At 55.9% G+C, this 15,867-nt stretch overlaps 2 protein-coding genes across 2 annotated transcripts in view; one reads left to right on the top strand and one right to left on the bottom strand.

Moving 5' to 3' along the window:
• Positions 1-2: 2 nt before the first annotated feature.
• LOC122384956 (tyrosine-protein kinase transmembrane receptor Ror2-like) lies at positions 3-8,560 on the top strand. Its single transcript, XM_043372816.1, has 13 exons — positions 3-50; positions 840-966; positions 1,546-1,698; positions 1,930-2,064; positions 2,648-2,775; positions 3,070-3,096; positions 3,263-3,434; positions 3,760-4,108; positions 4,369-4,484; positions 4,700-4,942; positions 5,257-5,513; positions 5,794-5,952; positions 6,279-8,560. The coding sequence occupies exons 2-13, from the start codon at positions 903-905 to the stop codon at positions 7,170-7,172; spliced, it is 2,697 nt and encodes an 898-aa protein (XP_043228751.1). The 5' UTR covers positions 3-50; positions 840-902; the 3' UTR covers positions 7,173-8,560.
• A 633-nt stretch (positions 8,561-9,193) lies between these two features.
• Positions 9,194-15,867, bottom strand: part of LOC122384971 (F-actin-monooxygenase MICAL3-like) — a 30,981-nt gene continuing 24,307 nt past the window's right edge. The window contains exons 22-29 of the mRNA XM_043372840.1: positions 14,516-15,491; positions 14,041-14,234; positions 13,750-13,834; positions 13,479-13,596; positions 13,118-13,233; positions 12,546-12,719; positions 11,989-12,103; positions 9,194-10,173 (exon numbers count right to left, since the gene is read on the bottom strand). Coding sequence (XP_043228775.1) covers positions 10,080-10,173; positions 11,989-12,103; positions 12,546-12,719; positions 13,118-13,233; positions 13,479-13,596; positions 13,750-13,834; positions 14,041-14,234; positions 14,516-15,491 — 1,872 coding nt within the window. The 3' untranslated portion in view covers positions 9,194-10,079. The remainder of the gene's footprint in view (positions 10,174-11,988; positions 12,104-12,545; positions 12,720-13,117; positions 13,234-13,478; positions 13,597-13,749; positions 13,835-14,040; positions 14,235-14,515; positions 15,492-15,867) is intronic.

Raw genomic sequence — 15,867 nt, forward strand, 5'->3', positions numbered from 1 at the left:
TTGTATTGGGGGTGTCTGCATCAATAAATTTCAGTAGTATTTGGACACTGGTAAGTGATACGTGTGAGAAAAAAGTGGGTTCGTTCGGGTCAATATTATGGCATTCATTTTTGCATGCGATCTCATCCCACGCCGGTTTATTTCGGGGCGGCGTCAGCGTACGGACTCACCCCGTACGCCACCCCGATGGACTGGGACTTTTGACTTGTTGGCCAATGGCCGGTGGGTTCCATTTCGATTTCAATTTGTTTGAAGCCTGTATTAGTTCCTACATTGAAAGTGCTCAGCATGGTTATTACTAGAATCTTTTCGATAACCTTTTTTTTCTTCTGTGGATCAGTATCGTGGGTCACATTCTCAGAACAGATTCATGCGGGCGTTGAGCTATGTATAATTGCATAAGCCTACACGTGCTAAGAAGATTATGATCACTACAGTAAAGTATTTAAGATCCCTTACCCAAATCCCTACTATTAAGGGTTTAGCCTTTACTGTCATACATGTTGCTGGGAATGGGACCATCTCAGATGATAAATATGCTGCCAGAAACTGCGACATTGGAAGTTTCTGGTATTTCATCTGAAACTTTTGAATTGGCAGGAGTACCCTGAAGTGCCTTTTTCTTGATAAGTGTAAGACTCTAGTCATTGCAGATTTATTGCGATTTACATGAATGCTTTATGTATTTTGCATGTGAACTAAGCTAATTTTTAAAAGCTTTCACTTCTATTCTTATTGCAATTTCCAGTAGAATATGGTTTGTGATTGATTTTATAAGAACCAGAAATCTTACCAGAATCTTTTTCTTCACAAATGTTATGATATTGTTTTTCTTACAGAGATGCATCCATCCATGAACAGCAAGATTTTTGAATAGACTGTACCTATCCCTGCCTACAAGAATGGAAAAGGCATTTTTCATTGTTCTATTGGCAGGCTGTGCCCATGGATATGCTACAACAAGCGGTATGTTTTTTACCAGGATAAGCTGGCAAATTTCAGGTTAATTCTTCAGTGATTATTTCAATTTCAAAATGGTAGATGCAAGTCATATGCAGTTTTAAGAAACACTAGGAATGGTGATGAGCTATTTTTTTCACATTGTATTTAAATGTGTAATTTGATTTGGGCATTTGTAATGCAACATAGGTATATAAGGTATCTTGATATGTAGCATGTCTGTGCCATGCATCACTTGTTATAAGAACAATGTGTTGCTTTATGTGTTTATCATGCAGTACCTACTGAGTCTTATATGCTTCTGAATCACCTTGGTAGGAATCCAACACTTGTCTTATGCAATTACCAACATATTATAATTTGATGAAATCTCACCAGATTACCTACAGTGGTGGCTAGTGCACTGAGTACAATAGACACCATGCCTCTGTGATTCTGACAGTCTGCAATTCTGACAGTCATGTATGTATGTGTGGATATATTTGCATCCTGGCAGCTGTGTATGTGTTTGTGTAGGTATATATTCTGACAGCTGTGTATGTGTGTTTGTGTATATATCCTGACAGCTCTATGTGTGTGTGGCAGCGCCGGAGATCACCGTTCCTCCGGCCAGCACTGACGTGGAGCTGGGCTCTGAGCTCGTGCTCAACTGCTCCAGTCGCGGCGAGCCGGTGCCGCGTATTTTGTGGAGGTTCCGCGCCGCCGACGCCGCTCACTACCGCGAGCTGGACGCCAAAGGTGCGGATACTCGGCTGGGGAACTCAACAGTACATGCTCTGCTCATTTCTTGTGAAATTTACTCTTAGAAGACATGGATTATAATTCAACTACTGAATTTTGAAACACTGAATGGATTCAGGGCGTTTCGTGATAATTTCGTGCGTAATTATAAGCCACACATGACCTCTGGCGACCGCTGCAGTTATCTCTGTGTGCTCCACTCTGACGTACCCCGGCGCTGTCCGTCAGGCGATAACCACGCGGTGGGCGAGGACGGTCGGCTGAGGGTGCACAAGGTCAGTCGCACGGACGAGGGCCGCTACCTGTGCCGCGTCTGGAACTCGCTCGGGGAGAGGACCGCCACCGCTGACGTCAAGGTGCTCGGTGAGTGCGTGACCCGCGGGTTTGAGTGGGAGAGTCGCACTCACGGTGGGGGTGGGACATTGGAGTGTCCCATTGGGTATGATGGCCGGGTGGGTCGACCTTGTCCTCGTAATGGATCGAATGTCGAGAGGAAGTCGGTCTGATTGATGGAATTGGCAGTTAAGCTGACTCAATTATTCCGTGACTGACAATGCATTCGAGGAACTGACATTGAAGGAGACTAAATGAGCGCGGCTGTCTGTTCTGATTGTCGATCATAGATAAGAAAGGCTCTTTTGAATGCCTGTTTGTGCAGTAAATACTATTTGATACTAATTTGTCATTGTACCTATATCTTTTACACTGCCTGTTTGAAATTTGTTTTACAAAGTTCGTGGTAAAAATTGATGCATTTACGATGTATTGGTTCACCAAATATCACAGAGGTGGAAAACGACTGTTTTGATCGTATTTCATAGCAAAGGCTTTTTGGTTTTTCTTTAGTTCGCTTCATCAATTTCAAGATCATCTTTCCATGTGCAAAATTCTCCAAAGTCTGTACCAGCCGGTAGCTTTTAACGCTCCACGGCCCGGTCTGCCGCAGTGCCCGTCACCGTGCTGAAGACGCATCCGATGAAGAAGTCGGTGGCGAGCGGCGCCCTGGTGACGCTCGGCTGTGACCTGGGCGGGGAGCCCCTGCCCGCAGTCACCTGGCTCTTCCACGGCGACCCGGTGAGAGACGCGGTGGCACGGGGAGGGAGAGGGGGACCCCGGCCGGCAGTAGGGCGTGATCGGGTGAATGGTGTCCCGGCAGATACCTATACTGGTTAGGTACTTATCTGACTGACACAATATGGTTTAGCTCATCAACTCGCCATCTCACTGCCTGGCACGATTGTTGTGACGGAAAAGTCGTGATTAAATTAATGAGATTATTCACTGAAGCTGTTCTAGCTCATTACGTCACCCGATAGCTATAATATTCTTTTCGAGCTATACATACTGATCTCTGGCTTTTTTTTGCAGCTCCCTGCGTCCAACTGGCAGTCTGAGGTAAGCGGTCATTTCGCGCGATATTATTTAGGCTCTGTATATTACCTACTTCTGGCCAATGCCAATGCCATTCATTCATTCATTGATTCATTCATTCATTCATTCATTCATTCACTCATTTGCCACGTAGCTCTGTGTTGGTGACGCTCGCTCGTCCCGTCCCCAGGTAGTTCAGGCGGCCACCTACCCGCCGCTGAAGCGGTTCGTCCACTCGGAGCTCTTCGTCCGGCCGGCCGTCAGCAGTGACTACGTGTGCCAGGGCTCCAACACAGTACTGGGCACGCCGCGTATCGCCGCCGAACAGGTGTCTGTCAGCGTTCTCGGAGCGCCGCGCACAGGTCAGTGGGTCAGCGGGTCGGATAGGATGGGTGCTGGGAGGGGGTCGCGGCAGCAGTGATCCTCAGATCGTCCAGTTCCGGTTGGATAGAAATGGAATGGATTGGGAGGTGAGAGGTGGGTATGTTGAGTCAAGCTCGAAAGGCTGATGCGTAGTTATCAAGGGATATTCGAACTAAGCAGCTACCCTCAGTATCGATTGTGAGCCTCGTTTGATATTAATTGTGTCATTTTTGTTCGTAAGTTGTGATATTTTATGAGTCTGTTTTGTGACAGTCCACTGCAGTTCATCCCCAGTATCTGACTCTGGGAATCTCCCTGTCCCAGGGTACGGCGACTCGCCGCTGGGCTACTGCGCCACCTACGTGGGCAAGGTGTGCCGACGCCACCTGAGCGCCGCGCCGTTCGTCTGGTACAACACCACGTACCGGGCGGACGGCGCCGGCGGCACGCTGGACAACGAGCACGCGGTGGCGCGCCAGCTGAGCCACCACGCGGCCGATCTGAGCGGCGTCTGCCGGCCGGCGCTGGAGAGCCTGCTCTGCAGCGTGGCGTTTCCGCAGTGCCGCCAGGCGGACGGCGCGCAGACGGCCCTGCCGCCCTGCCGAGAGGACTGCCTGGCCGTCAAACAGCTGTTCTGCGCCAACGAGTGGTACCTGCTCGTCAGCGGACAGAAGTAGGTGGTGGGTTGGGAGCGGAGAAGCTCTAGATTCCTGAACATAGCAGCCTTAAACAATTGTAATTGTACAATTAACCGTTCTGGAAATGTGCTTTATTTGAGTTTACTCAACCTGGCTACTGGGCTGGTCGTGGTGTTACTACTTGCCATAGTTATTCCACATCTTCACGTGTCTTTCATACGCCCCGACTGCCGGGCCGCCGGGTTCTGTACCGTCCCTGACCAGTGACCATGTCATGCCTGTGTTATATCCCCAGGCTGCCGGGCCACCTGGCTCTGCCCGACTGTGACCAGCTGCCGCAGCACGGCGACGGCTCGGCGCACCGCTGCTCACACGCCGGCCTCACAGTGATGCTCACCTCACAGGTCACCTGTGAGTACCGGGGAGGCACCCGGGGGACCGACACTGGGTTGTCGGGTCGGCTGAAATCGTCTCGTACCGGGGATAATTATGTAGAGTATGCCTTTATGTTTGTTGGCGGAGCTGCTTGTTACATGGTGGCGATATGTGCGACTCACTGCACTATCTTCCTAAATCTGCTCGTTGGCTAACCACCGATCACGATGACCACTCCGCCTGATCCACAGACGACTGTGTGCGCGACCGGGGCCGGTTCTACCTGGGCCGAGTGAACACCACGGCCGACGGTATCCTGTGCCAGCGCTGGGACAGCGACTACCCCCACGACCACAGCGTGCCCGTCGAGCTGTTCCCCGAGCTGTCGGGCGCCGAGAACTACTGCCGCAACGCCGGCGGAGAGGAGCCGCAGCCGTGGTGTTTCACCACCGACCCGGACGTGCGCTGGGGGCCCTGTGATATACCCAAGTGTGGTGAGTCACCGGCGCGGGGGAGGGAGCGGAGGAGCGTGGATGGTGGCCTTGTGGTGATTGATTGTTGGGTGACTGGGTGGGTCTAGCAGTACTGTCCAGTTCTTACATTATTTAAAGCTTATTTACCTCACAAGTTAACTTCATTTGTTATGAGCGCTGAATTTTGTGAAAACATCCGTCTGTACCATCATTTTGTATTTATTATTTAATAATTACTTCTTTCGTCGCTTTGACGCTCTCGTAACCCCCAAGTACGCTCAAACCCGACCGCTAACCACCGGCCAATCCCTAACATCTCCCTCCCTCCCCTGCAGCGGACAACAGCACGCTGTACGCGGACGACCCGGCGGCCTCGGCGGCTGCCAGCGGTCGGTCCCGCTCGGGCGGCCCGGCCGTCTCCGCCGCAGGGGACGGGGACGGACCGACCCTGGCTGGGTTCCCCCTGCCGCTCGACCCCGTGTTCCTGCTGGTCCTGGCCATCGCCGGAGTGACGGGTCTCATCATGACCGGGATGGCCGTGTATGGATGCTGCCACTGCCGCCGCGCCCGCCAGAGAGCGGTGCAGAGGAAGGTAGGAGACGGGGCGGAATTGCATAGGGTATGACGTTGGGTGAGGCAGACGCAGATAAAGGAGAGTCTGTAGTCATGCTGGTGTGATGCGTAAATATGATAACTAGTGCCTTTTATTAGTGTCACGCTCATGGATATAGGCACAATGATTATCGCTCATCAGCTAGCCCGTTAAATGCGAAATTGGCTGACTTATTAAGCGGTGCCCCCGCCTTACCTGATCCCATCTCTCCCCGTTCAATACGCCATCATTCTAACTGCCGTACCCGGTCTGCTTCTAGGAGGCGGAGGCGATTGACCTGACCAAGCTGCCGGCCAACGCCAGCTACCACCAGCACGAGCCGCTGCTGCCCGCCAGCCTGGAGCCGTTGGAGTACGCACGCAACGACATCATTTACGTGCGCGATCTGGGACAGGGCGCGTTTGGCAGGGTGTTCCAGGTGAGGAATCGGAACGGTCAGTTCGGGTGGGTATATTATGTGTCGCCGCGTATACTGTCTCGATTTTCTTGCTATAATTGGGGGGGGGGGGGGGGCTATACGGTGATGTCCGGTCGCGACGCACAGTGCAGTGCGTTGGATCCCTTGGGAACAAGCAATAAGGTGATGATATCATTCCACTGTTTCGATAATGCCTCCATTGTTTTGGATGCAGAGGGGTGGCAGCCCATTCCGCTGCTCCCAGCTGCACTCCTGTATTTGGCTGACTTGCAATTGCCTCCCGGCCGTGGACTATCGTGTGACTTCTGCTCTGTCCTCCCCGACAGGCCAAGGCGCCGGACCTGGTGCAGGGCGAGGACTTCACCATGGTCGCCGTCAAGATGCTCAAAGACGAGGCCACCGAGGACATGGAGCGAGACTTTGAGCGCGAGGCGCGTCTGCTGGCCGGATTCGACCACCCTAACATCGTCCGCCTGCTGGCAGTGTGCGCCGTCGGCAAACCCCTCTGTCTGCTCTTCGAGTTCATGGACCAGGGTGATTTGAACGAGTACCTGCGTCAGGCGTCACCCAAGAACGTCATCATCAAACACGAGACGGGCGAGATTTTCAGCGACTCGACACTGAGTCACCTGGATATGACGGTGATCGCCCAGCAAATTGCTAGCGGCATGCAGTACCTGGCTGAGCGCCAGTTTGTACACCGCGACCTCGCCTGCCGCAACTGCCTCATCAACGAGGAGATGATCGTCAAAATCGCCGACTTCGGCCTCTCGCAGAAGATCTGCTCCAACTATTTCCGCGGCGACGAGCACGACGCGATCCCAGTGCGCTGGATGCCTCTGGAGAGCATCCTCTACAACAAGTACACGCTGCACTCTGACGTCTGGGCGTTCGGCGTGGTGCTCTGGGAGATCTTCTCGTTCGCGCTGCAGCCCTACTTTGGTATGACGCACGAGGAGGTGGTGCGTCACCTCAAGGACGGCCAGCGGCTGAAGCGGCCGGAGAACACGCCGCGCACCATCCACCAGCTGATGCGCGACTGCTGGGCGGCCGAGCCCACGCAGCGGCCCACGTTCGCCGCCATCGTGCAGCGGCTGCAGGAGTTCCAGGACCGACTGGACCAGCAGATGGGCGTGTACGGCTACACCACGGCGGCCAACAGCACGTACACGAGCCGCGCGCCGAGCATCGGCAGCCCCTCGACCTCCAGTAGACGGTGAGCGGTGACTCGGCTCAGCGCAGGCTGATTAGCTCAGCTCAGTTAGCTCAGCTCCTAGCTCCATCACGGTACGGGCGGAGGGACGTGGCATATCGCCAGTATCAACTGCCCCCTCGGCTGCTAGCGTTTATCGCTCTAGGTGACTTTTGTTTAGCGGGCTCGGACCCGCTGACGCTTTGCGTCAACCATCGAAATAATGCGAAACAGCGGTCAGTATTCGAGAAACGATTCCGCTTCGTATTACTTTATACTTATTGTACATTCTCAATCTATACGATCGACGATCGCATGAAAACTGTCGTCGTGTGTGAAGCTACTTTTAGCTCGCTAGGGTCGCTTGGAAAAACCGAGCATCAGCTACGAAATCAATTCCGTAGATTATGCATTTTGTTCGAATTTATTTACTTTGTAGGCGAAGTAATTGTGGTGCTACGTAGATGTTATTTTGTGGCTGTTTTGTATCGAGCGCTTTCGAGCTCTTTTTCAGGTAGCATTGTAGATCTGAGCTTAACCTAAAAGACCAATTTGAACACCCACCCATGCCCTCATTTTGGCCGATTCAGGCCACTTTGTATCGTATTTCAGCGTAATTGTTAGACAAGTTCTTTCAGCTGTGGCTCGATATGGCAAGTCCGCGCGCCGCGCTGGTCACAATGGGCTCAACAGGGTGAGGTCGCGGTCGGCTTTAGTGGTAGCGCCTTCGCGCGTCCCTAGCATAAGAGAAGGTCGCGCGCGCGCGGTTCTGCCCCATCGTGCGAACATTTCGTTTTCGGCGGTGCGCCGTTTGTTTTCGTTGCCCGCCGGACGAGCGGGAACGGCCGGGTCTGAGTCATAATCTCTGTCGGGGTTCGTGACGTGACGGTGTGTGACGCTCCGTGACGGATAGATGTCTAGTCTGGTGCCGGCGGCCGGCGCCGGCCCCAGCCCGCACGGGTCAGTGGCGGCGGGCCGCGCGGCGCTCCCCGTGGTGGTAGTTTGTAGGCCAGCTGTGAGTGTGGTACGTGTCGTGACCCGGGGCGCGTCGTTCAGTCGGCGGCAGTCATGTTCTTTTCGTCACCCTGCCCCTGTCACCCTGCCGCTGCTGTCAGTGTGTGCGGCGCTCCTACCGTTTTTACACTTTTGTATCTGACCTGGCTTTGTACGTATTTGCAATATTCTCGGTGCTTATTACCAGCCATGCGCTGGGCGCGACCTGCGACGGTCCCCGCTTGCCCACGTAGTTGCAACGACGGTCTGCCGGCGCCCGCCCGCGGCCCCTCTAGTCAATGGCCGTCGTTAGGTGCGTCCCGTCGGTGTAGCTAGCTGTGTAGGAACCCGCCGAGCGCGCTGCGCCCCGTACTCATTCACCTTGTGATAACTGCGCGCCAAATATACATGCCGACTACGTCATATGCGAGTTTGGAGGTCGGATGGTGTCGGGGAAAGGGTGGCGAATGAACACAGGTGACTGAGATTTGGTGTTTGGAGGGATTTTAACACGGGAACCCCCCCGGTTCGAGTCTCCCGTCTGGACTCTGAAACGCTTTCCATGTGCTGATACTGACTTCACATAGCCATGCGACATGCTGAAGCTATGATATGCTCTCTGCGAAAGTCGGGGGGGGGGGGGGGGATCAGTTACTCTAAGAGCAACGAATTCGTCCGCCCTAAACCACGTCTAGCATTGTCTGTGGCTTATGCAACAAAAAGTGGACCTCTGCAGGGTACGTCTGAGCAGTATAAAGCAACTGCTGAATCTCTTGAAGTCTGAATGCTCGCATGTGCGGTCCAGTAACCCCATGCAGCAGCGGTCAGTAAGGCGTCCGTTTAAATTTCAAACCCGCGAACCAAGCCGCAAAGCAGGGTTTGTTAGTTGTTTTACCAATGTCCCTACATGCCATGGCACGAAGGAAGGTTAACTAGCTGAGGAGGCTTGCAAGCCTCTTCATTTTATATAGCGCTGCACCTAATATTCATAGCTATAAGGGGAAATAACCGTAAGATGAAGCCGGACATTGTTTCACATACCAGTTCAAAACACACTTCAAATTCGTTAATATTCATTACAAAGGCAGGCGGCAAAAAAGTACGCGTTTGAGGCAGAAAGACAACTAATCGGCTGCCCCAGAGCAGCAGCTTTGAGTCGGTTAAGTTAACAAAACGGCTAAAACAACGCACAGTACTGCACGACACAGACTCGGCGCGGCCGGAGCGGCGCCCGCGAGCCCAGCTGATAGCGCGAGCCCTGACAGCCAAGGCACTCTCCGTCTGTCGGTCCGGCCCGTGCGCCGCCGCACCACAATAATATCAGCCGTCGTTGCGTAGGGTGATTGCCGCGGTGTTTCGTTTAAAATAAATATCACCGCTCGTTAAAACTCTGGCCGGCAAGGGGACCCCGGCGGCGACGCGTCACAAAATGTGATCACTGGCGCCACAACCCGCTCACAAAAGTTCACAATCAAGCGTCCGAACACGGCGAGGAGCACGGATAAAACTAACACCTAGCTGATAACGTAAACCGCGCGGGCGCGCGCGAGTTCTGTCGGCGGGTTAAAGCTGACCCTGACCCCCAGGCAGCGAGTGCCCGCGGGAGCGACCACCGGCAGATCAGACCCTGTCCCGCTGGGTCGGTCCAACTGCGCGGCCTCTCACACAGACTGGGCACCTATACGCTAGGTGGGATTAACCAGGACAGGTCGGTCGACTTTGGTAAAATACAACTCCCTACACCCCGCGGCTGCGGCACGGCCATCCCCGGCCAGCGTCCGACGGCAGCTCTAGCACCGACACCCGGCTCGGGAGCCGAGCTCTGCGCGCTAAACGCGGCGAGCGAACCTTGGTGGGCACCGGCGGGCGCACCTTGGGCGTCTTTGGGAGCCGGCGCAGTCTCCGGGCGTCTTTGGGCGTTTGGAGGGCGTCTCGGCCGTGCCTAGACGGTCGACTCTGCCGGCTCTCCCGGCGGGGAGACGAGGCTGGCGGCGGCGACGCGGCGGCCCTCGGTCGACTCACACTCGCTGGCCAGTCTGCAACAGGCACAGTTAGTGGCGCGTTAGCCCCGACACCGACTCGCCGAGGCAGGCAGACAATGCGGGCGGGGGACGGGCAGGCAGCGGGCAAGAGCGGAGAGGGTATGTGAAGGCAGGCGGGGGCAGAGCGTTTAGGAAGAGGGCGCGGGAGGCGGAACAATTAGAGCGGGATGCAGACTTGGAGGCAAGTACGGACAGAGCAGTCAGACGGGAAACGGCTATAGACAAGGATAGAGCGGTTAGGAGCTGGCCGGAAGGACTGGGGAGGGGCAAACCAGGCAGAGACCCGTCCCAGAGGCAGTGCACTACCACTGAGCCCAAGGTTACACGCTATGTTACATCATACTGCAATGCATTCTACATTGTTACAACATTCCACTACGTGTTCCCATTTTAACAATTGAAGCTCAGGCAGCAGCAATGCAGCAGATTAATGATCGAGGGCAATGCTTCCTGAAGAGCTCCCCACAATCCCACACCATATTTAAATACATCCCACATCCCTGACGGGAGGGAAAAATACTGGCGACCATACAAGCATCGGTCAAGGCAGTCCGTGCGTATCAGGGTGACCACAAACACCATTTTTTCGGTAACTGTCACTCGAACGACTTTATGGTAAGCCTAAAAATATACGCAAATAGTCTCGTATATTGAATTTCACAGCGGCGTTCGTATCAGATTAAGAGCCTCTCGTTTTGATTGCCTTGGTGCGCATTTATCACACAATCAAGACATCACAGCTTTTCAAGGAACCAGCGTAAACTAAGTTCTTTTCATAAAAAGCAGCAACAAACTCAAAAGCGCTCAGTTGACGGTGGATTTTCAGAATGCCATCGCAAGTTCGACAAAGTTCGTGAATTCGACCACATAGGTAGGGAACGAAAACAGCTAAGCAACGTCGGCTATATAGATCTCGCACCTCATTCTTACCCTAACAGTTCAGTAATATTAACAGCCTATAATAAGTTCTAGATAAAAAAAACTTATATTGCGTGCGGTGACAAGAAAAAAATCGATGTCGCATAACTCATGCCTATTCTAATGCTCTAATCGCACGTTGCATGCTCTGCACTAAATCATGTCAATAGCCGACTCAAATACTACTCCCGAATGACCTACCACCAAGAAACCTAACTTAAAATGTAAGATAATGCTCAGATATCACGTGTATCCTGTGCCTATATAGCATTCAATGAGTATATAATTGGATTAGGATAGGCACGATGCGCGTTTCACCGATTCGACGTCGTTAAGCAAGACCTAACCCAGCCCTCACCAGACCCAGGCCCCAGCCCAGCCTCAGACAAACAGCTCCAGGTGCCAGGGCTCGGCCCACCCCAGCCTCAGACAAACAGCTCTAGGTGCCAGGGCTCGGCCCACCCCAGCCTCAGACAAACAGCTCTAGGTGCCAGGGCTCGGCCCACCCCAGCCTCAGACAAACAGCTCTAGGTGCCAGGGCTCGGCCCACCCCAGCCTCAGACAAACAGCTCTAGGTGCCAGGGCTCGGCCCACCCCAGCCTCAGACAAACAGCTCCAGGTGCCAGGGTTCGGCTCACCTCAGCCTCAGACAAACAGCTCTAGGTGCCAGGGCTCGGCCCAGCCCAGCCTCAGACAAACAGCTCCAGGTGCCAGGGCTCGGCCCACCCCAGCCAGTGGAGCAGCACTACCAGCGCCACCGCTATCACCACCCTGACCGCCACGCCGCGGACGGTCAGCGCGGGTGGCGGCGGCGGGCGCGGCCGCCACCAGCGCCCACCGCGCGCCCGGGCCACCAGCCGGCTGTGGCGGCGCGTCACACCGCGCTCGTACCTCTCCTGTTCCGAGTCCATGGCGGCGCGCAGCGAGCGCCGCTGCTCGGAGATCTCCAGCAGCGAGCTGACCACCTGCCGCTCCCGCTCCACGTCATCGGCCGACTTCTGGGCGTCTGGGGACAGAGGTACGGGGGTCAGAGGCGGGCACAGCTGGGGCGGGAGGACTGCGGTGGCTCGGAGGGGTCAGATGAGAGTGGTGGTAAACGGTGAAATGAGAATAAGAGCATAAATTAGCATCATCAGTCAGGGCATAGCAGCAGACGTGGGTACGCTGTCCTTACGAAGCATTCGCAGTATACAGGGAAACAGATCACATATTATGCACGTTTGACGAAAAAAAAACTCGGTAATCTGAATAGACATGTCCACTTAAACATGTCGCAGTCATTTCAGAAACGACTTTTCTCGGCAGCCTGACAGAATGCTTGGCAATTAGTCGTTCGTTCGCTTCAATATCCAGCAAAAGTCCACCCCAATCTCCAACAGTCAGTCAGCGCTCCTCACTGCTCACCGACTCATCCCTGACTAACTCACCACCTCTCCCGACCGACTCACCGCTGGTGGCCATTCTCTCTCTGAGCTCCAGCTGCAGCCGGTCGTGGCGGTCCTCCAGCTGCAGCTCTTGCAGCTGCAGCTGCAGCAGCTGGTCGCGGCGCACCATCAGACTGCGCTCGTGCACCAGCTCAAACCACTCGTGCATCAGCGTCGTCTCGTCCACGCCGGCGGAGGCTGGGGAAGCGCCGCGCGGACGGACAGGGGAGGGAGGGGCGGGTCGGGCAGTTAGTGGGATGGACGGGTGGCACGCAATAGAGCGGACAGACGCAAACGCTCAGTTAGAACGCACACGGACGGACGATTCGGAGTCAAAATGGGTTAACGTGTCTTAAATCCCTATTAACATGCAAACAGAACGACTATAACATCCTTTCACACAAACAAACGCGTACTTTTTTAAAACTAGGGCACTTTTTGGAAAAAGTAATATTGTATGTTGCAAACAGGAACTAAAAGGGACCAGACGAAACGAACTCAACAGTACCAATTAAAGCTGGCTGGCTACCTCCATCACAGCGCACCACACTTCATTCTGCGCCACTCACTCCCAGTGCGAAGTGAGTACAACTCACCCTGCCCGCCCTCTCCACGGATGGCCCTCTCGACGGCGATGCCGCGCTGCTCCAGATCCCGCTGTCGCACCTCCACCTCGTCCAGCTGACGCTGCAGCTCCTGCGCCCGCTGCAGCCTGGGAAACGGGAGTGGGAGGAGATACAGGGATCAGATCGGCCTGTATTACAGAGGTCAGACGGGTCAGCTATTGCGCCCGCTGCAGCCTGGAAACGGTATAACTGGGGTTCTGCACAAAACAATACCGTCAACAGCCGAGAGGATTTATATCTGAGTAGACCGCCACATCAAGGCCACCGGCGCTCCCTCCCTAAGCTCAACACTATGGCTTGTCACGCGCATCACCCGAGTAATTATACGCACCTCCTCATTTCGGCGTGTCGAGCGGCGCGGCTGGTCTTGGCCCGTCTGGTGAGCGAGCCGCCCGGAGTGGCCGCATCGCTGTACTGAGACTGGCTTAGAGACTCCGACAGAGAAGCGTCTGCGGGACAGATGAGAACGGTCAGACGGCTCTAACCGTACTGAGATTTCAAAACTATAAAAAGCAACTGGCCGTCTGAGAAACAGGGGATGTACCAACAGAACCACCGTCCTGAGACGCGCTAATTGGACCGCGCGAGAACCTGTGACTCACCGGGGCTGTGCACAGCGGCCGGGCCGGCGAACGGCGGCTCTCCAGAGGTGCGAGGCGACTCGGGCCCGCCGTCAGACCTCCGCTCCTGGGTGACACAAAGCGGGGTCAGAGGGGGTCAGACGGAATGCGATCCTATACTAAGCGAGTATGCGTAACAGGTATAAATGCCTGGTTGGGACATTCTGTTTCCAAGTATTCAGCATAACAACCATGATTTATAGAACACATGCACCTGTCAAAATAAGCACCTAATAGTCAGAAGACCGACATTGACCGGTCCACCACCCTTACCTTTCCCCTGCGGAACTTGAGTCCCAGTTTGTCGCGCACAGAGTTGGCCTTGACGAAGGGCGCCGGCTGCTGCTGCTGTGGCTGCGGCTGTTGTGGTGCCCGGGTGGGACTGGCCGAGCTGCGCCGACGCTCCGGCGGGCTCCCCGGAGGCGGGCTGGACGCCCCGCCCTTCTTCTCACCGGACTTGAAAATGTCTGCGGAACAATGAAACATTTTATTGGAAGCATGGGCAAAGGTGAGGCAATGTGTTTTTTCAGATCTAATAGAGCAAGGAGGATTGAACATGACGGTAGCGGTGGTAAAACGAAAACAGAAACCGTTCTTTCGGTGTTTACGAATAAATATCAAGACTGAATATGTTGGATGTCGTCTCTGATTACGATGAAATTGTATAACAAATAGACAGAGACAGCAGTGCACCAAATGGCTGACAAAAGTCACTGAACTGTTACCGCTGGCCGATGTAATCACTCACCGGAGATGGCCCGGATGATGCTGCGCCGGCGCGGGTGCTCCCGTTTGCCGAGGTCGTGGCCGCAGCTGGCCGGGTCCGAGCGGCCCTCGGGACCGCCCCGCTCCGGACTGCGCGACACGGACGGACTGCTGGAGCAGTCCGGACTGGCGGCGCCCGCCGGGGTGCCGGCCGCCGAGCCGGCGCCGGCCCGCTCCAGGACGCTGGGCGTGCTGCGGCTGAGTGCTCCGCGCAGAGCGCCCGGCCGCACCGGCGGTGTGCTCGGTGTGAACAGAGACAGAGCGGCGGCCGGGTCGCGCGGCGGTTTGGGCGGCGGCGGGCCGGACGGCAGCGCGTCACCCACGGAAGGTCTGCGCGGCGTGGGCGGCGTGGCCGGCGGCGGCGCTGTCGGGGGCGGCGGCGGCGGCGGGACGCGTGGGCCAAACGCCGGGGAGGACAGCCGCTTCCTCAGCTGTCTCTCCGGCGATTTAACGCGGCTCAGCACCAGATCACGCACCAGGCTGCCCTGCTGAGCGCGCGGCGCCGGCGCTCCCGGCCTGGCCGCCGCCCCCGGGCGCTGACTCAGCATGATGGCGGAGTCTGTGGGACTACGCTGCAGCAGCAGACGAGCGCTCGCCTGTTCCACGATTGGCGAGACCTTGATGTCGGCGCGGGCCGGCGGCGCCGCGGCGCTTCTCGCCGCTCGCGGTGTAGCCGGAGACTTGGCCGGGGTTCGTGCCGCAGCCACCGGCGCTGGACTCGCCGCGGGGACCGGAGCGGCGGCCGGCGCGGACCTCGGGGCCGGCGTGGGCGTGCTCTTCGGTGCCGAACCCGCACCTGACCCGGAGGCAGCGATCGAACCCTGCGCTGAGTGCACAGCCATCATGGGTCCGGCCGAGAGCGGCCTGGCCGCGCGGCCGGCGCCCCCCGGACGGGTGACCACCCCTGCGCGGCCGGCCAGCGCTCCCGGCGGGGCTGAGATGCGGTCCGCCGTGCCTCGCTGTAAAGCCGGGCGACTCCGGGTGGAGGACGCTGACCTGACCGATACACCGTTCTCCTTCGGCGCCCTCTGAGAGCCAGACCCTGTCGGTTCCTTGCCAATGGAGGACTTACGAGTCAGACAGGTCCCCGAGCCGCCGGAGTCACCGGAGGCTGATCTACTCTGAGCAGTGATCTTGCCGTAACCTGAGCTCTTGACGTACTTGGACTTACTCTCTGCTAGCGCTTCGACAGCTGATCGTCGCTTCTCCGGAGCTTTGGTAGCAGAGATCAACTTGCCGTTGCTTGACTCAGCTGTTGCAGACTTTGTGGCCGGAGCTGTCGTTACCGCTTTACTAGAAGCCGCAGCTGTAACCGGCCGGCTGGAAGCTACATTA

Source organism: Amphibalanus amphitrite, unplaced genomic scaffold, assembly GCF_019059575.1.
Source record: "Amphibalanus amphitrite isolate SeventyFive unplaced genomic scaffold, NRLGWU_Aamphi_draft 000204F_arrow, whole genome shotgun sequence".
In the NCBI taxonomy this organism is placed as follows: domain Eukaryota; kingdom Metazoa; phylum Arthropoda; class Thecostraca; order Balanomorpha; family Balanidae; genus Amphibalanus; species Amphibalanus amphitrite.